General features: G+C 47.6%; 1 protein-coding gene and 1 pseudogene across 1 annotated transcript; one reads left to right on the forward strand and one right to left on the reverse strand.

The window, feature by feature from the left end:
* Positions 1-292: 292 nt before the first annotated feature.
* Positions 293-4,823, reverse strand: LOC130022019 (uncharacterized; annotated as a pseudogene).
* Positions 4,824-13,780: 8,957 nt separating this feature from the next.
* Positions 13,781-14,902, forward strand: LOC130022397 (zinc finger protein 345-like; the record flags this gene model as incomplete). Its single annotated transcript, XM_056113147.1, has 2 exons — positions 13,781-13,975; positions 14,060-14,902. Coding segments are annotated over 2 exons (1,038 nt in total), but the record flags the coding sequence as incomplete, so codon positions are not given.
* Between the last annotated feature and the right edge of the window lie 10,460 nt (positions 14,903-25,362).

A 25,362-nucleotide genomic window follows, 5' to 3' on the forward strand; every position in this document is an offset into this window, starting at 1 on the left:
ATTCAAGTCCCTCACCGGAGGGGGAGTTCCATGTAGGATCTCAAAGGGGGTCAGGTTTAGCAAAGTCGGGGAAGGGGTGTTTCGGGCTCAGAACAGGGCATAAGGTAGGAGCATGGTCCAATCTTTCCAGCCAGTTTCTACAGCTAGTTTAGTTAAGGTCTCTTTTATGGTTCTGTTCATCCTTTCTACCTGTCCTGAACTCTGGAGTCTATATGCACAATGCAATTTCCAGTTTATCCCCAGTGCTTTAGCTAGTCCCTGACTTACTCGGGCCACAAAGGCCGGCCCATTGTCAGACCCTATAGTATGGGGAAGACCAAACCTGGGGAAGATTTCTTCCATAATCTTCGTCACTACTACTTTTGCAGTTTCTCCCTTTGTCAGGTAGGCCTCGGACCATCTTGAGAAAGTGTCCACCATCACAAGTAGATACTTGAATCCATATCTAGCCAGAACTATTTCTGTGAAGTCGATCTCCCAATACTGCCCCGGTCGGTCCCCCCGAGTCTTGTCCCTGCACTAACTACCATACCTGCTGGGTAGGCATTAACCTTTTGACAAGCCTCACAGTCCGCTACTATTGCCTTGGCCAATTGTTGTTCCTCCTCAACGGTCAGGCCAAAGGTCTGGGTTTTCAGTAATTCAGCTATTTTCTGGGGTCCCAAGTGAGTGAGTTTGTGAAGAGTCTGTAAGTAAGTCAAGGCCTGCTGGTGGTCGTCCCCCTCATGCCCGTCACCGCTTTGATGTGGAGACTCTGCCTCTTGTCCATCATCCCTCAATTCTAGCCCTTCCTCGGCCACCTGGATTGATGCAGCCGGGGAGAAGGCAACTGCCCAGCGGGCTTGTTCGTCTGCCTTGTGGTTCCCAGTGACCACTGGGTCTGATCCCCGCTGATGACCCGGGAAGTGGACGATGGCTATTTCAGCAGAGAGGAGGACTGCTGCCAGGAGTCGTAAAATCTCAGGCTTGTTCTTGATCTCTTTCCCAGCTGATGTCAAAAGGCCCCGCTGCTGGTAAATGGCCCCATATATGTGGGCAGAGGCAAAGGCATACCGACTGTCAGTATAAATTGGAGTTCTCTTACCTTCTGCCAGTTTCAATGCTTTGGCCAGGGCAATGAGCTCGGCCTTCTGAGCCGAGGTTCTTTCAGTTAACTTTTTGGTCCAAATGGTAGCTTCATTACTCACCACGGCTGCCCCCGCCCTCCTCCTTCCATCCTGGAGAAAGCTGCTCCCATCTGTGTACCAGGTAACATCCGGGTTCTGCAGGGGCTAGTCATTTAGATCTCGCCTGACTCCCGTCTCTTCGGCTAGGATGTCTTGGCAAGTTGTAAGACTGGTTCCTGCTGTTTATCGGGTAATAGGGTGGCGGAGTTCAGGATGGAAGGGGAACCGAAAGTTACTCGGTAAAGACCAACAGGATGCTTTGATAGTATGTAATGCGGGCGTTTGTGAGCCGCCTGTCGGGTGGCTGGCGAACCACACTCTCCAGTGTGTGTGGAGCTATCAGCATCACTTTCTGTCCTAGTGTCAGCTTGTCTGCGTGTTTTACCAAGAGGGTCACAGCTGCTATTGCCTTCAGGCACCGGGGCCATCCACTAGTGACAGGATCCAACCTTTTTGACAAATAGGCCACCGGCCATTTCCATGGTCCCAAAGTTTGAGTCAATACACCCTTGGCTATCCCTCCTTTCTCATCCAAATAGAGGGTAAAGGGCTTTTCTACGTCAGGAAGGGCCAATGCTGGTGCGCTGATCAAAGCCTTCTTGATATCATCAAATGCCCTCTGTTGCTCAAGCCCCCACTCAAAGGGAATATCATTTTTGGTAAGATGGCACAGAGGCGTGGCTAGGGAGGAAAACCCGGGGATCCACAGTCAGCAAAATCCTGCCGTCTCTAGAAATTCCCTTAGCTGACGGCGGGAACTGGGGGCAGGGATCTGGGTTCCCATCTTTTTCCGGGCCTCTGTGAGCCAGCGATGCCCACCCCGAATCTTATAGTCCAGCAACGTTACCTCTCTCTTGCATAGCTGAGCTTTTCGAAAAGAGGCTCGGTATCCGAGTCTAGTCAGCTCGGCGAGCAGTCTGTGTCCCGCACTCACAGTCCTCAGATTCGGCCGCCAGCAACAGATCATCTATGTACTGTAACAGGGTTATGTCTGGGTTTCCCCAGCGTAAGGCGTTCAGGTCCTTATGGAGTGCCTCATCAAAAATGGTGGGGGAGTTCTTGAACCCCTGTGGTAGTCGCGTCCAGGTGAGTTGACCTGAAATCCCCATTTCGGGGTCAGTCCATTCGAGAGGCTGGCTGGAAGGATGCAAAGGCAGACTTAAAAAGGCATCTTTTAAGTCCAAGACAGTATACCAAGTTTTGTTCGGCCCCAAAGAACTGAGGAGATTATGAGGATTCGGCACATTGGGGGTGGATATCTTCTACTCTGCTATTTACCTCCCGGAGATCCTGTACAGGGCGGTAATCCCCTGTCCCCGGCTTCTTGACCGGGAGCAGAGGTGTGTTCCAGGCTGATTGACAGGGCACTAGCACCCCCTGCTGGTATAATTTATGAATGTGAGGTTTGATCCCTTCCCTAGCTTCTTTGCTCATCCGGTATTGACGAATCCACACTGGGGTGGCAGTGGCTCTGAGGGTCACCACCACTGGAGGTTGCTGGGTAGCTAGGTCAATCCCCGCCGTTTCTGCCCAGGCCTCAGGAAACTGTCTTAACCAGGAATCCGCTTCCTTCAACAGGGGCCCGTGCTAGGTCGCGGCCTGATACAGTCAGTATTCTTCATCTGCCCTCAGGGTTAGTATGGTAGTCACTGGGGTATTGTCCAATTCCACTGATCCAACTAATGGATTCCGGAATGTTACCTTGGAGCCCGTTGGGTCAAAGGCGATATTGGCCCTTAATTTGGTTAGCAAGTCTCTTCCCAGTAAGGGAGCAGGGCAATTTGGTATGACCAAGAATGAATGCTGGATCTCTCTTTTTCCCAAATTCATGATCCGTTTGGTGGTCCAGGGTCGGTAGCTGCTGTCGTTTGCCCCATGAACTAGAGATTTCTTTGTTGACAGTTTTCCTAGAGGTTTTTGCAGCACCGAGTGCATTGCTCCCGTGTCTACTTCAAAGTCAATGGGGGTCCCCTCCACTTCAAACTTTCCCCTGAGCTCACAGAGGGGGTCCGAGCTCCGACGACCCTAGTCATCAAGGGCCAGCAAGTTTACAGGCTTTTCTCCTTTCCTTTTCTGGGGGCACTCGCGGGCCGAATGCCCAAACTCTTTAAGCGCATTGGTCTGACTGCAGTCGCGGGCGTGGGGTCTTGAATTCCTGCCCCAAGGGTCAACAGGACCCCTTGGGAGGCCCTCTAATTTCTCCCCTGCTTGGCTGCAACATAGCGGCTTGTATCTTTGTCACCTCCTGGTCCCTCTGTCTTTCCCTTTTCTCCTTTCTCAACTCTCTCTCGCGTTCCCTTTCTTCCCTCTCTTTCTCCTTTCTTCTCTCTCTTCTGGGGTCTCCCTCTTGTGATACACCTTATCTGCTTCCTTAACTAGGTCCCACAAGGTCAGATCCTGGATCCCGTCTAGTCTTGGTAGTTTTCTCCAAATGTCTGCAGCGAACTGTCGAATAAAAGCTATGACCACCGACCCCTTATGCTCTTCACATTCGGAGTCGAAGGGTGTGTATCTCCGGAAGGCTTCCATGAGCCTTTCCAAGGAACCTACTGGGGGATTCATCAGGACTCTGACTCACTTCCCTTACCTTAGCCAAATTAGTGGGGCGCCTGGAGGCTCCCCGGAGACCCGCCAACAGAATCTGGCCATAATTGGACAGATGCTCCCTACCTTGTAAGGTGTTGAGTCCCAATTGGGGCGACGCAGCAGGAACTGATCCTCAATGACGTTAGGGAGTGCGGTCGGTCTCCCATCATCTCCTGGAACATTCTTGCCGGCTTCCAGAAGAATCCGGTCCCATTCCTTGGTGGTGAAGAGAGTGTCCAGAAGTTGCTGACAGTCGTCCCAGGTAGGCTGGTGGGAGTGGCAGATAGACTCAACCAGCCCAGCCAACCTGGGGGGTTCCTCGTAAAAAGTGGGATTGTTATTCCGCCAGTTATAAAGATCCGAGGTAGAAAAGGGCCAACATTGTAAAGTTTGCAACCACCCCCCTCATGTCCATCGTCTATCATGGGACCGTATGGACGCAGAGGGAGAGCAACTGTTTCTTAGAGATGAGACTCGACCAGTTCAGGGTCCTCCTGTGGAGCTCGTCGTCGCCGTGCACGGGTGCCTTGGCCCGGGGGCTCAAGTATTCCCGACCAGGCTGGAAGAGTTTGGGCTTGTCCTCCCCTGTCCTTAGCGGACGTCGTAGGGGGCTCCAGCTCCCTCCCCAACGCATTCTGCCCCGCTCCTCCTGCCTGCGGGGGAGGAGCCGGAGCCGGGTCTCCCACTGCTGCAAGGGGGAGATCTGGGAATATGTGTGGCACAGCTGGATAAGGGGGAGGAGCAGGCGGGGTGGAATCCAAAAGAATAAGGTCCCCCTGCGACTCGGGGAGAATCGGGGCTGACGGGATCTGCGGTCTGGGGTTAGTGGGCGGCGAAGGCGTTTCTCCCTGGACCATGAGGACCTTGGATTCTTCTTTCGGTGTCTGTTTGGAAAGAAACGGCTTTACCCAGGGAAGGGGGTTCTCACAAAGGTCCCTCCAAAGAAGAATATAGGATTGTTGGTCAGGGTGACCAAGTGGGTCAGGTCTGAAAATAACGTCCTGTACTGCCCGGACCAAGTCCAGGTCGAACGCTCCATCCGCCGGCCACTCGACTCCGAAGGTCGGCCATTCTGCCGAACAGAAGGTCCGCCACTTTCCTTTCTGAATGAAATAAGAGAGGTTAGATCCTCGCTTGCGGACCTCCGACCAGTGGTCCAGAGTAAGGGAAAGAGGAGTTGAGAGGGTCTGCCCCATGGCCAGTGGGGAGACTTCAGAGAGGAAGAGATAAAGACAAAGAGAGAGAAGGAGACAGGAAGTCACACAGCGACCCAGGAGGGTCATCCACAGACATTCCAAGGGAAGAAGTCTTCCAGCTGTTGGAAGGGGTACTGGTAAAAACATCACTGTCACGCTCTCTGTCTGGAAGGAGGCCTCCGTGTCTCCTTCCGCCCAAACGAAGCCTTCGGGTGTCCCCAGGGTTCTATCACCACTGGGGCATCCCCCAGGGTCGTGGCCTCTGGTCTCAGAACACGTCTGTTCGCCACAGCGAGAGGGCCCTCTCGGAACCGATCTGACAGCCACTGCGAGAATCCCTTGACCGGTCGACACACACACACCGATTTAGCGATCGCTGAGTACGGGCGCTTTACTCACCCCAGAACGTCTTGTCAGGGAGGTCTTGATCAGGTGGGCAAGGGTTCTTTTGCTCCCAATCCCGGGTGAGCCCCCAGATGTTAGTGTTCGAGCGCAGGACAACCATACCTGTCAAGGAAAACTCTGAGAGACCTAGTCGATGCAAAAGCAAGAGGTTTATTCAAGCATGCTCGGGCTCACAATGTGACCGCAAACAGTCAGTGACTGAGAACCCCGGGCCTCTTCAAAGGGGGCTTTTTATAGGGCATCTACCCGCGCATTTCAGAAAGCCCGTGCACAAGTTATCCAATACATTTGAACTATTACATTAGAAGCTGCACACAAGCAGCCAATCATTTTGCAACAAGCCATCAGCACCAGCCACTCTCTTCTGTACAGGTCACCAGGCCATCCCAACGGGCAGCTAATTAGGTCTTTCCTGGCTTTATGGCCATATTAGTTGGATTCCAAAAACAGGGAAATAACTTATTAGGCCCTCTCTGGCCCTGTGGCCTTATTAGGCGGATGAGGCTTAAGTCTCATAAACATGACAATGCCCAGGAGTATATAGTATCTGCATTCAATTAACTCTGAAGTTACAAAAGCATAATATTGTCTTCCTTTGTCTATACAAAGCCGAGGGCTGCGGGCATGGCCATCTCAATCCTCCCAGCACAATCTTTCCAACCTAGGACTGCACTGGTCCTTGTCCAGGAGCAAAAAAGGATACTTGTCTAAAGTAAACTGTAGAGGATATAAAGGAAAGAGAAAGTTAACATTTCACTTACAAATACAAAATCCAGAGATCTCTGAAGAATCTGACTTTACAATTCACAGGTTGTGGTTATGGGAAATGGGTGATTAATGCATAGGGGAAGCAGAGCACAGGGAAGTTAAAGATGAATACTAAGGAAATGGGAGTAATTGGGATGGGTGTTACTCAGTAAGCCTCAGTTTCTTGTAGCAGAGGAGAAATGATGAACCAATGTTAAACCTAAATTGTTTAGAACTAGAATCCAACCAGCATAAAGGGATTTGTTTTTTTTTTTAGCAAGAAAGTTTTGGTTTTCCAGGAGTAGGGACATTTGCTCAGGAATCCCACTGGGTGTGCTAGGAGCACATTTACTTCGGGCCGGAACCATAGTACAGTGAGTAAGGACTTAAGCATCCAAGTAATCGACCCAGGTTCTATCCCCCGCATCCCATATGGTCTGTACCAGAGTGATTGCTGCGTGTAGAGCTAGGAGTAAGCCCTGAATCTGCAGGTTGTGGCCCTGAAAAAAAATCACACTAAGTCACACTTAAATATACACATATATATGCACAAACAATGGTGAAAGAACAATAGGGATTCAGGAGAAACTGTGAGTTTCTGTAGCAGAGATAGATCAAAAATAGGGGATTATTTTTTCTTTTTTGGATCACACCTGGCGATGCACAGGGATTACTCCTGGCTTTGCACTCAGGAGTTACTCCTGACAATGCTCAGGGGACCATATGGGATACTGGGAATCTAACCCGGGTTGGCCGCGTGCAAGGTAAACGCCCTACCTGCTGTGCTGTCTCTCCAGCCCCAAGAATAGGGGATTTTTAAGGACCAGAAATTTGACTCTTTTAATGTTTCATTCTCGAATTTGTCTTTGTACATCATTTCCGCCCCCTTCGGTAGAATTTGCCTTTTTTCTTGTTATATTTTTCACCACAGCCTACAGTGCTCAGTGTTTACTCTTGTCTCTAAGCTCAAGGATCATTTGACAAGATTCAGGGTAGCATTGTGTGTCTAGATATCATTGGTTCTATGGTGACAACTGCAGAATCAGGGGACTTATCCTTACGCCCAGGCCCCCAGTGTGTGACCGACCAGTCCAGCATTTGCCTTTCCACTCCTTTATTTGAGTCCATCCCCCTTGCAGCACAGATTTACCTGGATGGCAAAAAGGTTCTCAGTGCCTAGAGTCTGGCTCTTTAAGGCACCTTATGGAAATGGAAGTGATGTCATAAGTGTGTCATGGTTCATTTTCCATCCCTGACACAGACACTGGGGCTTTTGCTCACTTGGCAAAGGACAAGTAAATTTGCACCTCATCCTGGAAGGGGGACTCTGAAGGCGTATTTTGTGGCAGGATTCGAGAAGCCTCCTGTGAGCACCCCACACCTTCCCATTTCCATCCTGTGAGCGGAGGGGCTGAGCCAGATTGCGGGGCATTTTTGTGCTGGTTTTTCACTTGTTCCCTGAGGTCCACGTGGATTCTGAGGTGCAGTGGATGCTGTAGGGGAATACAGAGCTTTGGAGGTGCCGTGGGGGCTGTATCAGGGTGCAGAGGTCACAGTTGTGAGTGCGTGATACTGGGGGGCCTTTTTGTCCACGATCATCTCCAGCTCTGGGATGAGGCAACAGTAGGTGAATGTGGGACTCAGCCAGGGGCTTGGCCGTCCCAACCCTCCCAGCAATCCCATGTTTGAACCATCGGCCCTAAGCTCGCTTCTGTAGAATCTCCAGATTTGAGGGGCAGAGCTTCAGCCCCTCCACCTAATGGCAGGAGACCTGTTGCTTGTCATCTTCATTTTCTGCCGTGAGATCCCGGTTCATGCGGGGGATGGAGGGAGGTGGACTTGCAGGTGGCTGAGGTTTGCCAATGAAATTGTATTGGGGGGGCTATTTTTGTTTCTTTAGATTTTGGGGGGGAGAGAGGGCACATACGCGAAGATGCTCATGACTTACTTGAGTCTCTAAGCTCAGGTATTATCCCTGGCGCTGCTGGGGGCCATATGTGATGGAGAGGATTCATTGGTTCATCTAGTCAATCACCCAATTCACATTATTGCCTTCTAACTACAATACTGGTGTTCTTTCTCTGGATCATGAATTTCAGCTCCCTCACATCAAGCTGCAAAGCACCTGTGACTCTTCATCTCTCCCTGAGCAGACAACACCTCGAGCCTCCTACTGATCCGCAGAACAACAGTGACAAGAGAAGATGGTGACGCGGCTTCTGATAAACCGTTCCCAGGTAGGAGTAGACGGATAGAATGACATGAGGTAGTACCAGGAGTGCCCAGGCTTCCTGAGCCTTCTGTTTTGGGTTTCTTTTGGACAGATTCCAAGATGAGACTTCCAATCGGACCGTCCCATTCTGCTGTTTGAAGCTGCTTTTGTATATGTTTGTTTTGTTTGATTTGGCTTTGGGGCCGACCCAGTGGTGCATGAGGAGTACTCAAAGCTCAGTACTCAATGCTCATTCCTGACAGTTCTAGGTGACCAATGGGATGCTGGAGGTCCAAAGGTTTCATTTTGGGTGTTCTGTTTTATTAGGGGTGGCAGAGCAAGGATTCTCGCAATCATTCCTTGTGCTGCACTCTTGCATTGCCCCTGGCAGTGCTTGTGGGACCATATGGGATGTCAGGGATTGCTAGTTCTACATGCTGTCCTGTTACACCAACCTGCTGCTTCGGCTTCTTTTGCATTGTTTTTGTCATCAGCTCTCCTCTTGACTCTGTGCTCTGGATTCACAAGTGACAGGCCTCAGAGTACCCTGGGGTGTGTTGACCCCGTTTGGGCCCTGGCAACTACAGTGACTTGGGCCCCCAGACTTGCTTTTCTCCTGTTTTGTCCTTCCTACTTTGGAGAGACTACCTGCTCGGTCATATAGTCTTACGTTCACATAATCTTGGTGTGGATTTCTGGGCATGCTCTGATCCCAAGGAGAAAGAGCCAAGGATCTCTGAGGCCAGTAGAGATGTTTGGGTAAAGAAATTTCTACCTTCTTTGAGCGGGATTTGGGGCGGTCCTGAGCAGTGAGTTCCTACAGGCACACATGCCATGCACTGCTCTAAGTAGTTGTCTATATGGACTGTCAAGTTCTCAATCCTAGTGGTCATGTGCTGTGGGTGTGCAGTGGTGAGCATGCAGTGTTTTTTACTACACCCAGGGATAGTCTTTTGGATCGTACAAGTCTGTGATCAGGTGATCCTCTCTACAGTGCTCACTGGACCAGTGGTGCTCGAATTGGCCCTGGGGTTACCAGGAAAGGCAGATACATCCAAGAACCTTCTGAATGACGTCCTCCCATTTTAGCAGATCCAGGTGCCTTATGTGATTTCTGGGGCCCATCAGCCATGCGTGTGCTTGGAGGCTGGTTCATTCGGAGGGTAGAGGCCCAGCGACAATATAGGACCCTGGGTCCTGGCCTCAGAATAGTAAGAATGAGGCTAAGATGTATTCTGACTCCCACCCTCTCCGTTTGCTGACTCAGGACACAGTGACCTTCAATGACGTGGCTGTGAACTTCACCCTGGAGGAATGGTCATGTCTGGAGGCCTCTCAGCGGAAGCTCTACAGTGACGTGATGCTGGACACCTACCAGCATCTGCAGGCTGTCGGTGAGAGAAATGTGGAGCCAACCGTGTCTGAAGAGACCCACGTGGGCTCCCTGGGGTTGGGAGGCAGCTGAGTGTCCAACAGTAGCTCTGTGACACGCTGGGATATTGGACAGCCGTGCAGTAGCTCTTCTCTCTCTCTCTTTTTTTTTTTAGGGTTCACCTGTGTATACTCAGGGCTTACTCTCAGCTTTGTTCTCAGGAATTACTCTTGTGGGGTTGCCAGACCCTATGGGGTAATTCAGATCAACCCGTTTCGACTGTGTCCATAGGAAGATCGATCCCTATCTGCCCAGTTATCGCTCAGGTCCTTTAAATAGATCCATCCATTGTTGTATCAATTTACTTTGTATACTACACGAACTTTTGTATGTTTAATTGGTTTTGCTGTTGCTTTGTTTGGGGGCACAGTCCACAGTTCTCCTGGCTCTGTGCTAAAGGATGACTCCTAAGAGTGCTCAGGGGCCATGGGGTACCATGGACTGAAACCTCTTTGCAACTTAAAATGTTGGTGCCTCACCCCCAGTACTTTTGCACCAGTCAGTAAACGGTCTTTGCATTTTCTTTTTTCCTTAGGGATTAGGGATTATTCCTGCCTGTGTATTCAGGATCCACACCTGGCCTTGCTTCAAGACCGTATGGGCTGCCTGGGATCACACCCACATGTGTGTGCAGCGCTTCTGTCTTATCTGCTGTACTATCTCTTTCCATTCGGAGAGTCCGGCAAGCTACCGAGAGTATTCGATATGCCAGACACAGTAACAACAAAGTCTCCAATGGAGACGTTACTGGGCCCGCTCGAGCAAATCGATGATCAACAGGAGGGCCTTTACTTTACTTTTACTTTTATCTCTTTCCCACCACAGGGAATTTGATATCTCGTCTCTCAACTCATTAGACGCTGCCCTATTTCACTACTTTGATTTAATTCTAATGGTTCTTGTGACACTTCAGCAGAACTTAGGGTTTGCTCCTGGACTCTGCACTCAGGGATCACTCCTGGCTGGCATGAGGTACCCTAGGAGATATCTGGTATCGCAACTGCATTGTCCGTGAGAAACTCCTGCTGTGCTCTCTTTCTGGATACATTTTTTAGCTTAAAAAAATAAGGGTCTCTTGCCACCCTTGACCATTTCCAGATTTATTATGCATTTAGTTTTACTGAAATTCGTGATGAGTTCATGAGGGCCTCAGGAAACTTCATGTGCTGCTGGGCCTAGAAACACAGTACAGGGAGGAAAGTGATTTTCTTGCAAGCGGCGCACATTGGTTAAATCCCCTGCAACCCATGTCATTCCTGAGCACCAGCAGCAGTGATTTATGAATACAGTGTCAGGAGTCACCCCTGAGCATTGCCAGGTGAGACCCCAAACAATACAAAAACCAACAACATATTATGCTGAACGTCCCCCTGTCGGCCATACACAAGGCCAGGTCTAGAGTATTTGTGATATTTTCTTGGGTCTTAACTCTTGAATAAGTAGAAATATGTAGCATTTTGGAAATGAACATTCTGTTCATGCTTTTCAGATATTTGCCCAGTTATATCAGGAAAACATGGGGATTTACCTGTCACCTTTTCCCTGTGACTTATCCATGCCTCTGTCTCTGTCGGGGCAGGGCACTCTGGGATGAAGCCTGTGGTGATCTCCTGGCTGGAAGGAGGAGCCCTGAGGTCGGGGAGGAGAGGCATGTGTGCGGGTGAGTGTCTGAGTACCCTTCCTGGCTCAGGCCCTGTGCAGTGTATGGGTGCGCTGAGCATGTAGGAAACATGCTGCTGAGACTGGGGACTCACTCTCTGCTCTTCATTCACCTTGACTGTAAGTCACAGAACAATCCTATAATTTGCTTCCATGTCTTTCGAATAAGTAAGACCATAACAGAGCTAGTTTGAATCTGAACGATAGTACAGCAGGGAGTGCCTTGCAGTGCCTGAAGGTGATCTCTTCAATAATGTGTTCAATAACCTGGTTCTCCTAACATTACCAGGTCTGCTCAAAAACAAAAACAATACCTAGTGTAGAGTTGCCAAGATCCTCACAGTTTTCCGCTATCGAATCTTTTCTTTAGTGTGGGACTCTTTGGACTTTGAGAACAACAGAAATGTACTCTTAACTACAGGCATCATTTTGCTACATTTTTGGACAAGTGCTTGAACTGCATATTTTGTTCAGTTTCAGAACTGAATCCGCGGCTTCAGGATTTGGCATTACAGCACTTTGATTTGGGAATGGGGTCCGCAATTAAGAGTGAGTTGGTAAGATTCACTAATTCAGAATAAATATTATTATGCCAGCAGGAGTGGACCAAGTATGTGATTGTTAAGATGGAAGGCTGGGAATGGCAGGAAGGAATTCCAAAGCCTTATGCTTGGAGTAGAGGACCCTTAGATACAAGAGGTGCTGAAACCAACCATGTATAAAAATAATGTGAGTTTTTATTTGCTTGAGAGTGGTAGTTGTTTAGAAAGCTAATTTGTGCGCCCTAGAGATGGTGCAGAGAGAAATATACTTGCTTTGCACAGAGATGGATGGTCCTTACCCAGCACGCCTTATAGACACCATAGACCCACAGAACTGATCCTAGATACTGCGTGGTGTGCTCCTCCGCCCACCCAACCCCCAATAAATAGAAACTTCAAAACAGAAAGAACAAAAAAAATTGTTGATTGTGAAAGCAATAACTTGTGGTGAGAGCTTAGCAATGGCCACGTGGTCTGTCTCAGCTGTGTGATGATACAGCGTAGTAGTCACCCCTGCATCAGAGGTTCCACTCTGAGCTTTAACCAAACCCACTGTGGATGTATTTCATTTTCTCTTGAAATGGATGTGTCCATTTTCTATAGAAGGAATTATTTCTAGTTGTTTTCCTTCATTAATTTAAAGTGGGGAAAGTCACAGAATTTACTGACTCTCTATCCATCAATTTTGTGCGTCCAATTTACAGCAACATGAAGTTATTCAATAGTAAGACAATTCATATGTCAGTAATTGCATTTGTGCAGTGCATTTGTGTGAAACCACATCTGAAGGGCTCAGTTTTTTTGACAGGAAGACTCAGTGAATAAGTCAATAATTACAATCCTCTGTTGTTCTACAGGAAAGCTGCCACCCCGAGTGGAGTGTCTCTGATCCTGCACTGTATAATAATGTCTCGAGTGACCAATCCTGCCCTCAGCCCCATGAGGACGACGAGACAGGCGGGATGTCTTCTGAGGGTGATCAGAATGGCGAGAGCTACCTCACTCTGAAGAAGCCCTCTCCTGGAAAAAGTTCCTTGGAGTGTGTTATTCTCAGTTCAGAGACACAAAATTCCCCACTGGGTCACCTGCTAGGGAGAGAAGCACTGTTTATAGTGAGTCCCTCACAGCGACATACCCTCAACCACAGTCAACGTGAGCAGAACCCATCTATGTGTATGGAATGTGGGGGAGTCTCCCCATGTTCTCAGCACTGTGGTGTTCCCTTAGAAAACCACAGTGGACATAATCCCCAGAAAAGTCAGCCCCAAGAACAAAGTGTGAGTCAAGGGTTACTCCATCATGACTATATGAATATAAATTCAGGAGCGAAACCTTTTGCATGTGAAGAATGTGTGAAGGCCTTCGATCACTCATCACATCTTATTATGCATAGGAGAATTCATACAGGAGAGAAACCTCATGAATATCAGACATGTGGGAAGGCCTTTATTCAGTCCTCTAGTCTTAATAGACCTATGAAAACTCATAGTGGAGAGAAGCCTTATATAAGTCAGGAGTGTGCTAATGCCTTTACTCGATCCTCAGGCATCAGTATACATAGAAGTATTCACACTGGAGAGAAACCATATATATGTCAGGAATGTGGAAAGGCCTTTACTCAATCCTCAGGCCTCAGTATACATAGGAGAATTCACACTGGAGAGAAAACGTATATATGTAAGTAATGTGGGAAGATGTTTGCTGTAGCCTCAAATCTTAGTGTACATAGCAGAATTCACACTGGAGAGAAACCGTATATATGTAAGGAATATGGAAAGGCCTTTGCTAGAGCTTCAAGACTTACTGTACATAGGAGAATTCACACTGGAGAGAAACCGTATATATGTAAGGAATGTGGGAAGGCCTTTGCTAAAGCTTCAAAACTTACTGTACATAGGAGAATTCACACTGGAGAGAAACCATATATATGTAAGGAATGTGGGAAGGCCTTTGCTGAATCCTCAAGACTTACTGTACATAGGAGAATTCACACTGGAGAGAAACCATATATATGTAAGGAATGTGGAAAGGCCTTTGCTGTAGCCTCAAGACTTAGTGTACATAGGAAAATTCACACTGGAGTGAAACTGTTTATATGTGAGGAATGTGGAAAGGCCTTTGCTGTAGCTTCAACACTTAGTGTACATAGGAGAATTCACAGTGGAGAGAAACCGTATATATGTAAGGAATGTGGAAAGGCCTTTGCTAGAGCTTCAAGACTTACTGTACATAGGAGAATTCACACTGGAGAGAAACCGTATATATGTAAGGAATGTGGAAAGGCCTTTGCTGTAGCCTCAAGACTTAGTGTACATAGGAAAATTCACACTGGAGTGAAACCGTTTATATGTGAGGAATGTGGAAAGGCCTTTGCTGTAGCTTCAACACTTAGTGTACATAGGAGAATTCACAGTGGAGAGAAACCGTATATATGTAAGGAATGTGGAAAGGCCTTTGCTTTGGCCTCAAGACTTAGTGAACATCGGAAAATTCACACTGGAGAAAGACCCTATGTTTGTAAGGAATGTGGAAAGGCCTTTACTTTGTCCTCAAGACTTAGTGTGCATAGGAAAGTTCACACTGGAGAGAAACCATATATATGTAAGGAATGTGGGAAGTCCTTTGCTGAAGCCTCAAGCCTTCGTGGACATAGGAGAATTCACACTGGAGAGAAACCGTATATATGTAAGGAATGTGGGAAGTCCTTTACTGAAGCCTCAAGCCTTCGTGTACATAGGAGAATTCACACTGGAGAGAAACCGTATATATGTAAGGAATGTGGGAAATCCTTTACTGAAGCCTCAAGTCTTCGTGTACATAGGAGAATTCACACTGGAGAGAAACCATATATATGTAAGGAATGTGGGAAGGCCTTTGCTAGAGCTTCAAGCCTTACTGTACATAGAAGAATTCACACTGGGGAGAAACCGTATATATGTACAGAATGTGGGAAGGCCTTTGCTACAGCCTCAAACCTTAATGTACATAGGAGAATTCACACTGGAGAGAAACCGTAATATATGTAAGGAATGTGGGATGTCCTTTGCTGAAGCATCACACCTTTGTGTACATAGGAGATTTCACACTGGAGAGAAACCATATATATGTAAGGAATGCGGAAAGGCCTTTACTTCATCCTCACAATTAACTGTACATAGAATTCACAGTGGAGAGAAACCGTATATATGTAAGGAAAGTGTGAAGTCCTTTGCTGAAGCCTGCTGATTTTCACCCGGGCTACACCTATGCCAGTGTTCTTGTGCTTGGAATTGCTTGTGTATTAACTTGTAAATAATGGGTCATGGTGATGAAAATAAGGAGGAAGGTGACTGAATAAACCGGTACAGAAACACCCTCCTGCTCAGAGCTGTCATTTCTCACTACTCTGTTATTGTTTGCTATGCTTCTGGCTTGGCCCAGAGGGTCTGGTTAGCGGGAATTATGGCAGAAATCAACCAAGATGCAGCATTGAATACTTTGAAAATGGAAAAATAGGTAAACCTTCATTCTTCAGTCTTTCCTGTGTTAGGATTTGGAATGCTTGAGCACCCTGCAAATCCTGGTTTGGCAATTTGAGCGCCAGGTCACACCAGCTTGTATGGTGCATTCACACTTGTTTCTTACTTGTTCTGGATATTCAGGCTTTAGTGGATGTGGAGCTTTTGAGGGGTGCATTGGGTGCTGTTCTGTGGCTCAGGTGTCATGGGTGAGGGTGCGTTATTCTGAGGGCCCCTGCAGCTACGATCGATCCAGGTCCAAGATGGCACTGGAGGTTGGGCACATGCATTTCAGGCCTTAGTGTGAGTAGCCTGCAAAGAGTGGGGGTCTTGGTCATCTCATTCCTCCCTACTCGAGACTGTGAAGGACCCTGTTTGGAGCCTATGAACTGGACATAACACTTATCGAAACTCCAGATATGTTCATGGGCAGCCCGTTTCGGGACACTTTTGCCGTCGGTCATTTTCATTGGCTTCAGTGCTGGGTTTGGGTCTTTGGGGTGTGTTTGGACAAGTGAGAGGTATTTGCCTTGAAAATTTATTCTTTGGATTATATATTTTTTTGCTTTTTGGGTCACACTCAGCGTTTCACATGGGTTTCTCCTGACTTATGCACTCAGGTATTACTCCTGGTAAAGCTCAGGGGACCATACTGTTGCTGGTATTCGAACCCGGGTTGGTCACGTGCAAGTCAAACCTCTTACCCGCTCTGCTATCACTTCAGCCCCTCTATGGATAAATTTTAATAGCTGCTTTTATTCAGGGGAGTTGGAAGGGATTTTTTGATGCTCAAGGTTTACTTCTGGTTGTGCATCTCAGGAATTATTCTGTGGTGCTACTGGGTACCTATAGGATGGAGAGGATTGACCTGGGTCAGCAAGAGTAGCATCCTAGTCGCTTCACAGTGATTCCAACCCCACTATTGGTGTGTTTTTCTCCTATATAGAATTTCTACTTCCCAGGAGTATGGTACCACAACAGGTCAATCTGTGCCTGTAAGGCGACTGCATCAGCAGCCTGATGGCACCGTCAGACTTCCAGAGACTCCAAAATTGCTGCTGTGCCTTTGGCCAGACTCCAAAAACTTTGGGCAAAGTCTTCCAAGAAAGTAAACAGCCAAAGTTAGGTATGTGCAAGACACACCAACAAACCATTTCCTGCTCAGCTATATAATTGGAGGCAAGGTCTCTCTGGTTCCTGATCAAACTCCTTAAAGGCTATGATCCCAGAGACTCAGAGACAAATCTCAGAACCCAGCAGCTTTTTGCAGAGATGCGCCCGGTAACCACAATGAGCTATCAGCGACAGACCACCACAAGGGGGAAAGGGTGTGTCTCTCCACCTGATCCCACTTGGTGGCTCAGTGGCCACCATCTTCCAGAGGCCATTGGACAGACAGGTTTGGGCCTGCAGTGACAAGACATGTGAGGCCTCATGGGATTGGGGTGGACTCTGCCCTTTCCTCCCCACCTCACAGAGACCCCGAGTCGCTGCCCATGTACGGACTCTCTGGCTCTTGATCACTCTGTTTAACGTCCATGATCACAGAGTCTCAGAAACAAATTTCGGAACCCAGCGGCTTTCAGCAGAAATGTGTCTGGTCCCCACAATAGGTTACCAAAGCTGGGTATTTCAGGTAGGAATAGGTTTCGTGCCTGGTGGTTTAGTGGCCGCCATCTCTGAGGGCTTCTGGATGGTTAGGTTTGGGACTGCAGTGAGGAGACATGCAGGGCCTAACAGGATGGTGGTAGAGCCAGCCCTTTTTTCCCCACCCCAAATAAAACCCCGGGTTGTCTGGCACCTACAATTGACCTCTGTGGCTTATGATCAAGGTGCGTAATGACCATGATCCCAGAGATTCAGAGACAAATCTCGAAACCAAGCGTGTTTTAGCAGAAATGTGTCTGTACCCTGCAGAAGGTTACTGTCCCTGGTCCACACCAGGGGGAATTGGTGCTGTCCACCCAACTGCTCTCCCCTGGCGGCTTGGTGGCCCCCATCCTCCAAAGGCCTTTGGAAGGTCAGGTTTGGGCCCACACTCACAAAGATATGTGGGGCCTCTCAGGATGAGGTGGAGCCGGTCAATTCCTCCCCACCCCAACAAGAGCCTAAGTCATTCCCACGAACCACCTCTCTGGCTTGTGATAAAGCTGTTTAATAGCCATAATCCCAGAGACTCAGGGACAAATCTCGGAACCCAGCAGGTTTTGGCAGTAATCTCTGCAGATTTAGTTGTTAAAATTTCAGAATTCCAAAATCATATGTTATTTATAACCAGCAATCGAAAAAAAAAATGTCTATTGTTGCGTTTTTGCCATATCTGAGTGCTGGGGTAAAATCCCAAATAATAATGGTGGGTCTCATGTCAAAATATTGAATGTAATCAATGTAGAGAGAAGAATGTGGAAATTATCTGCCCCACAGGTAGGAGGAGGCTGTGAAATGGCAGTATACTTGGGTTTTTAGTGGTGGAAAATGGGCACAGTGAAGGGACGGGTCTTTCATTGTATGACCAAGACTTAAACCTGAGTTTTGTAATTGCTCTCCCATTTTTCCCGTTTTCTCCCATTTATTTAGAAATGGCCAGAGCAATTGTAGAGCAAGTAGGATGCTTGTCTTGCATGTGGCCAACCCAGGAGTCCTCCAGTCCACAACATCTTTGAATTGCTCACTGGACATTGAGTGTCCCCTTCTCATCCCTAGAACATGTGATGTGGGGGTGTAGCATGGGGTAGGGGTGTCTTCTCCCCAGAGCTGTTCATTACGGAGAGATCCTGTGCTTTGAATTCTTGACTTTGTTGTCATTCTTCCTCATCTGTCAGGTATGTCGAGTAGTCCATGTGTTTTAAGGCCCTTGTTTTCCCGGCTGTATAACTAGCCTGACTGTACACCTAAAGGGCTGGGTGCCCTTTCTGGACCCCACTCTGTCAATCTGACACCATGTTTATCTTTGCCTTTGGATCATTGCCTTGGTCTTCTGAGTATAATAAGAAATTGAGTTTTCTTTTGTTTTGGGGCCGGGGGATGCTCAGCAATTATTCCTGTTGGTTCTCGTAAGTTGCTTTCGGCAGTGCTCAGGGATCAACTCCTGTCAGCCTCATGCAAGGCCTACCTGCTGTACGCTTGTACGCACCAAAAATGGTTTATTGTGTGTATGTTAAATTGTGACTGTGAGCCCATAGTGAAGTTAATTAGAACCAGAACAGTAGTGCATCACGGAGGGTGCTTGCCTTACAGATGCCACCTACCTTCAATGTCCAGCATCCCCTATGGTATCCCAAGCATCACTGGGTATGATTAAAATAAAACCCAAAAGGCTTTTTTGGGGATTTCCGAGCTCCTCCCAGCAACACTTCCCGCAGATTTTCCCTTTCTGTAGGCTTGCTTGGACTGTGAGAACTATGGAGATGTCCTCTACCTGCTTGATCATTCAACTGCATTCCATTCAACATTGGACTAATTCTCATTGTGCATTTTGTTTGATTTTAGAACTCAAATCACAGGTTCAGATGTGGCATTACAGCAACTCTACCTGCTTGATCATTCAACTGCATTCCATTCAACATTGGACTAATTTTCATTGTGCATTTTGTTTGATTTTAGAACTCAAATCACAGGTTCAGATGTGGCATTACAGCAATTTCTTTAGGGAATGGGGATATTGCTTACAAGTGTGCTCTAAGATCGTCTTGTTGAAACTAACTGTTATGCCATTGGAGTGCTCAGTGGACCGAGCATGCGACTTGAAAGGTGGGGTCTGGCTCTATCTCCACAACCACATCTATGGTCTCAGCAGCACAGGAAAAATGTTGGAGCGATAGCACAGTGGGTAGGGTGTTCGCCTTACAAGCGACCAACATGGCCGACCCGAGTTCGATTACTCTGCCGCTCTCGGAGAGCCCGGCAAGCTACCGAGAGTATTCGATATGCCAGACACAGCAACAACAAAGTCTCCAATGGAGACGTTACTGGGCCCGCTCGAGCAAATCGACGATCAACGGGAGGGCCTTTACCTTTAATGCTGGGTCTAGAGGGTCTTTAACCTCAGTGGGTGCTGAAATATGGAAATTTATTTTATTGTATTGCTTTTAAAGTTTTCATTAAAGTGCCAGTATTTTCAAAATTATTGGTAGTTGTATTTAGGCATACACTAATTGAACACCAATCCCTGCATCAGCTTCCCTCCACCCGTGTTCCCATATTCCCTCCCCACCCCAGTCCCCACTCTACCCCCGCCTGTCATCTGGACAAGCACATGACTAGGTTTCAGTGGTTACAGCTTAGTTCTCTAGTTTTCAGTTCTGTTACATCCGTGTTTTGGGTAAATGGCTACACCCCTCACTCATGTCACTGGCATAAATGAATCCCTGATCCCTGTAAACTTCTGGTTCTCTTCCGCCCCAAATTTCTTTCCTTCTTTGTCCGGCTTCTCTCTAAACACTGGAATCAGGGATGATTGAAGCAGCCCCTTTACAGTGCATTTCCACATCCAGTGTTCTGTATTCCAAAGATGAGTGACATCATCCTGTTTTTGTTTCTTTTTCTGGCTATTTTCACTCAAGACGGTATCTTCCGTTCCAATCATGTTGCTGCATAAAAGCAGTAATTATAAAACCTAAAAAATATATCACTTGATCACTTGATCCCCCTTTATCCATCGATTTATTCGAGTGAGTGCCAGGAACGTCTCCATGCATGCCTGTTGTGTGCTACTGTAGCCCAAAGGCATCTGTTCGTTCTAGGAGCATGCAGAGCCCTAAACCAATCATTCAGGGTATTGAAAAAGAAGTCTGACCATCTTGTAGGTGGGCGTCCACGCGATCTTTTGACGTCCCATGGAATCCAGTCAGTAATGGCTCTAGGCCAGTGGTTGTCTGTAAACCTCATTACGTGTCCAGCCCATCTGATTTTTGATGCCTTGGGAGATGAGACAGTGTTCCTGATTCTTGACCGTTGATGGAGATTAAAATTCCGGATTCTAGCTCTCATTTGAATGATGTGTGATATTCCAAGCATAGCTCTTTTGATTCCTCTTTGAGAGACACAAATAGCTTTCTCATCCTGTTTTCGTAGGGCCCAGGTATCTAAGGCATATGTTAATGGAGTAAGAACAGTGGAGTCGAAGAGATTTGCTCATAGCTGGAGGTTCTTTTTCCTCTTAGTTATTTCTTCAACTCTTTTGAAGGCATTCCAAGCCGCTCTCTACCTCCTGCGTAACTCAGGTGCCAGGTCATTCATCATGATGCTTTCTCAAACTAGGTATATATAACTGTTGCATTTGGAGATGATGGTTCCAATGAGAGCGAATGGATCATCAGGAACGAGGCTGATTCTCATAAACATTGTCTTCGTAACATTTACCTTCAGTCCGACCTTTCCACAGTCACGGTCGAAGTAGGTCAGCATTTGTGCCCCTTCGCTGATGTTTGGTGTTATTAGAACGATGTCATCAGAAAAGTGGAGGGTGTGTAGTTGCCGACCATCTATCTTCACTCCATTCCTTCCCATGCCAGTCGTCCCATGATGTTCTCGAGGGTGGCACTGAAGAGTTTTGGTGAAATGGTATCACCCTGCAGAACCCCTCTCTTGACATGGATGATTACTTCTTTGTATAATGGTGAGATCCTGGTAGTAAATCCATAATAGAGCTCACGGAGGATCCTGATGTATTGAGTTTGTACACCCTGATTAGCTTGGGCTTCTATGACCGCTTCCATCTCAACAGAATCAAAGGCCTTCTTTAAATCAATGAATGTTACACAGAGTGGCATATTGAACTCCTGAGAAGCCTCAATGAGCTTAGTAAACGTGTGGATATGGTAGACGGTACTGAATCCTTTTCGGAACCCGGATTGTTCACATGGTTGTTCTCCATCTAGTGTTCTGCTAATCCTATTCAGGATGGCTAGAGTGAACAATTTGCAGATGACAGACAATAGGCAGATTGGGCGATAGTTGCCAATGTTGTGGATGTCTCCCTTCTTGTATAGTAGTACTGTCTTGCTGGTTTTCCATTGGGATGGAACCTTGCATTCAGACAGGTAGCGTGTGAAGAGCCGAGCCAGTGCATTGATGAGTATTGATGGTAATTTCTTTAGGTGTTCAGGTCTGATCTTGTCTGGCCCAGGTGCTCTTTGTTTCTTTATCTACGAGATGACTTGTTGAATTTTGGAAAGGAGAACTTTGGCAACGATATGTCAATCATGCAGAATGTGGTATGTGGGCAAGTGGACTTGGCTATTAAAGAGATCTGAGTAGAAGTCATGAATAATCTTCTCCATTGCCCTTCTGGAAGATGTGATAGATCCATCAGGATGTCGGAGGGCAGTCATCTTGGTCTTGTAGTTGGTGAAGGACAGGCGGGCATTACAAATGCTTTTCCCGGCTTCTGCCGCATCTACCAGCATTGCTGTTCTCCTGTCTTTGAGGTCATCCTTGATGGCTTCTCTGCATTGTTTTGCCAGCTCGGATGTTCGCTTGCGGTTGCCTGAGGCATGTGCCAAGCCACGTTGGTGAATAAGTTCAAGAGTGTTTGAAGAAAGGCGGTTTTTTCGTGGTTATCTCTCTCGGCCCGGGGAGTCCCCGCAGCAGGAATCCCTGAGCATGCTGGTGTGAGCCACTCCCCACCTAAGTAAATAGAACAATATAACAGAAAACTCATTGATCCTCGAGAGGAATCTGCTTCAGGTGAGATATTTTCAAAGGTCCGTCTCGGCTCTCTGAGGATGCATCATTGCCTTTGCACGTGTATCCCACTAAGCTATCCCACTAAGCTCCACAATAAGCTAGTACCAAACCCAGTCTCGGGCCCCTTTTATTTTCACTCTAAACTGGTGCTTCAATTTTCTGCAGAGGGAGTTATTTACACTTACTGTGTCTGTTCTTTGTGTTGGAAAAAAATTACACAGCTCTGTGACCTGCCGTCGGTCTATGTTGCTTGTCCATCTTGCTGAAATGTCAAGTCATTGCCTGGAAATCCATCCACATGTCAGAATTGCAACCGAGTCGGGTAAGTGTTAGAAACCAACCTGCAGATCTAGAATTTTTTTGACGAGAAAACTATCAGGCACAGCACAGGAATTGGAATCCTTCTCTGCTTTTCTTCGGGTAGCAACAGCCCAGGTGGAATTCTTCTGGTCATGCACACTGTGACAAAATCTCGAGTGAGCAGTTATGCCTTCAGCCCCTGAGGATGCCAAGACAAGTGGGATGTCTTCTGTAGGTTACCAGTAGGAAGTGAGCGTCCATGCTGCAAACAAGAGCTCCCCTGGCACAAGCTACTCAGAGACTGTTCTGCTCAGTCCATGGGCACAAACCGCCCCAGGGGAGAAGGCCCTGGACTGTGGGAGAGGAGCACTGATTGTAGTGAGTCCAGTTATGTATCCCACAAGATATAAAGACTGGAATCGAACCCAGGTTACCCAATTGAAAGAAATCTCTCACATTCTTTGGCTCTCCATACAGCCCTACGATCATGCCTGAGTGCTTCCTGAGTACAGAGCCAGGAGAACCTCTGCGGGTTGCTGGATTTGTGGCCCCCAAACCATGAACAAACCAAATAAAACCAAAACAGCCTCAGTCCCTTATTGAAGGATTAGCTAACCCCAACGTGGGTGTTTCTGAGGTGTATCTTGCTGTATCCATGCTGCCTCTTCCTCGTAGAAGCGGGTCGGGTACCCTCAGAACGTAGGGTGATGAGGTGTGCGTTGCCCATAGCAGGAAATATTTCTAAATGGTTTCGTCACAGACATAAAAAAGTGGCTTCAGATGTTTTTTAGCTCAGAGTGTCACAGTCACTGTCCTCCCATTGTTCATTGATTTACTCAAGGGGGGGCCAGTAATTGTGAGACTTGTTACTGTTTTTGGCATATAAAATAGACTCTGACTCCCACCCTCTTCGTGTGCTGACTCAGGACACAGTGACCTTCCACGACGTGGCTGTGAACTTCACCCCAGAGGAATGGTCATGCCTGGAGGCCTCTCAGCGGAAGCTCTACAGGGACGTGATGCTGGAGACCTACCAGAATCTGCAGGCTGTCGGTGAGAGCAGTGGGGAGCCAACCATGTCTAAACAGACCCGCGTTGGCTCCCTGGGGTTGGGCGTAAGCTGTGTGTCCAACAGTAGCTCTGTGACGGGCGTGCAGTAGCTCTTCCCTCCCTCGTTTTTTTTAGGGTTCACCTGTGGATACTCAGGGCTTACTCTCAGCTTTGTCTTCAGGAATTACTCTTGTGGGGTAGCCGGACCCTATGGGGTGATTCAGATCAACCGTTTTCGACTGTGTCCATGGGAAGATTCCTATCTGTCCAGTTATCACTCAGGTCCCTTTAAATAGTTCCATCCATTGGTGCAACAATTTACTTTGTGTACTACACGGAATTTTGTGTGTTTAATTGGTTTTGCTTTTGCCTTTGTTTGGGGGGCACAGTCCACAGTTCTCTTGGCTCTGTGCTAAAGGATGACACCTAAGAGTGTTCAGGGGCCATATGGAACCGTATATTGAAACCTCTTGGCAAGTTAAACTGTTGGTGCATCACCCCCAGTACTTTCGCATCAGTCACTCAAGTCAGACGGTTTTTGCATTTTCTTTTTTCCTTAGGGATTAGGGATTATTCCTGCATGTGTATTCAGGATCCACACCTGGCCTTGCTCCAAGACCATATGGGCTGCCTGGGATCAAACCCACATGTGTATGCAGCGCTTCTGTCTTATCTGCTGTACTATCTCTTTCCCACCACAGGGGATTTGATATCTCGTCTCTCAACTCATTAGACGCTGCCCTATTTCAGTGCTTTGATTTACTTCTAATGGTTCTTGTGAGACTTCAGCAGGACGTAGGGTTTGCTTCTGGACTCTGCACTCAGGGATCGCTCCTGGCTGGCATGAGGGACCCTAGGAGATATCGGGTATCACAACTGGATTGTCCGTGAGAAACTCCTGCTGTGCTCTCTTTCTGGATACATTTTTATCTTAAAAAATAAGGGTATCTTGTCACCCTTGGCCATTTCCAGATTTATTATGCACTTAGTTTTACTGAAATCCGTAAAACGTTCATGAGGGGCTGAGGAAACTCCATGTGCTGCTGGGTCTAGAGAGACAGTACAGGGCGGAAAGTGATTTTCTTGCAAACGGCGCACGTGGATTAAATTCCCGGCAACCCATGTCATCCCCGAGCACCAGCAGCAGTGATTTCTGAATACAGAGTCAGGAGTCTCCCCTGATTATTGCCAGGTGAGACCCAAAACAAGACAAAAAACAAAAACATACTGTGCTAATCAACCCCCTGTCGGCCATACATAAGGCAAGGTCTAGAGTATTTGTGATATTTTCTTGGGTCTTACCTCTCGAATAACTAGAAATATGTGGAATTTTGGAAATGGACATTCTGTTCATGATTTTCAGATATATGCCCACTTATATCAGGAAAACATGGGCATTTACCTGTCACCTTTTCCCTGTGACTTATCCATGCCTCTGTCTCTGTTGGGGCAGGGCGTACTGCAATGAAGCCTGCAGTGATCTCCTGGCTGGAAGGAGGAGATCTGAGGTCGGGTAGGAGAGGCGTGTGTGCGGGTGAGTGTCTGAGGACCCTTCCTGGCTCAGGCCCTGTGAAGTGATTCACACTACTCTGAGGCCAGGTCCCAGGGTCCTATATTGTCGCTGGGCCTCTCCACTCCAAACGAACCAGCCACCATGCTCATGAAATGACTGATGGGCCCCAAAAATCACAGAAGGCAACTGGATCTGCTAAAGTGGGAGGACGTTATACAGAAGGTTCTTGGATGTATCTGCCTTTCCTGGTAACCCCCCGGCCAATTCGAGCACCACTGGTCCAGTGAGCACTGTAGAGAAGATCACCTGAACACAGACTTGTACGATCCAAAAGACTATCCCTGAGTGTAGCAAAAATCACTGCACACTC

This window comes from Sorex fumeus, unplaced genomic scaffold (assembly GCF_029834395.1).
Source record: "Sorex fumeus unplaced genomic scaffold, SorFum_2.1 ptg000019l, whole genome shotgun sequence".
Taxonomy (NCBI): Eukaryota; Metazoa; Chordata; class Mammalia; order Eulipotyphla; family Soricidae; genus Sorex; species Sorex fumeus.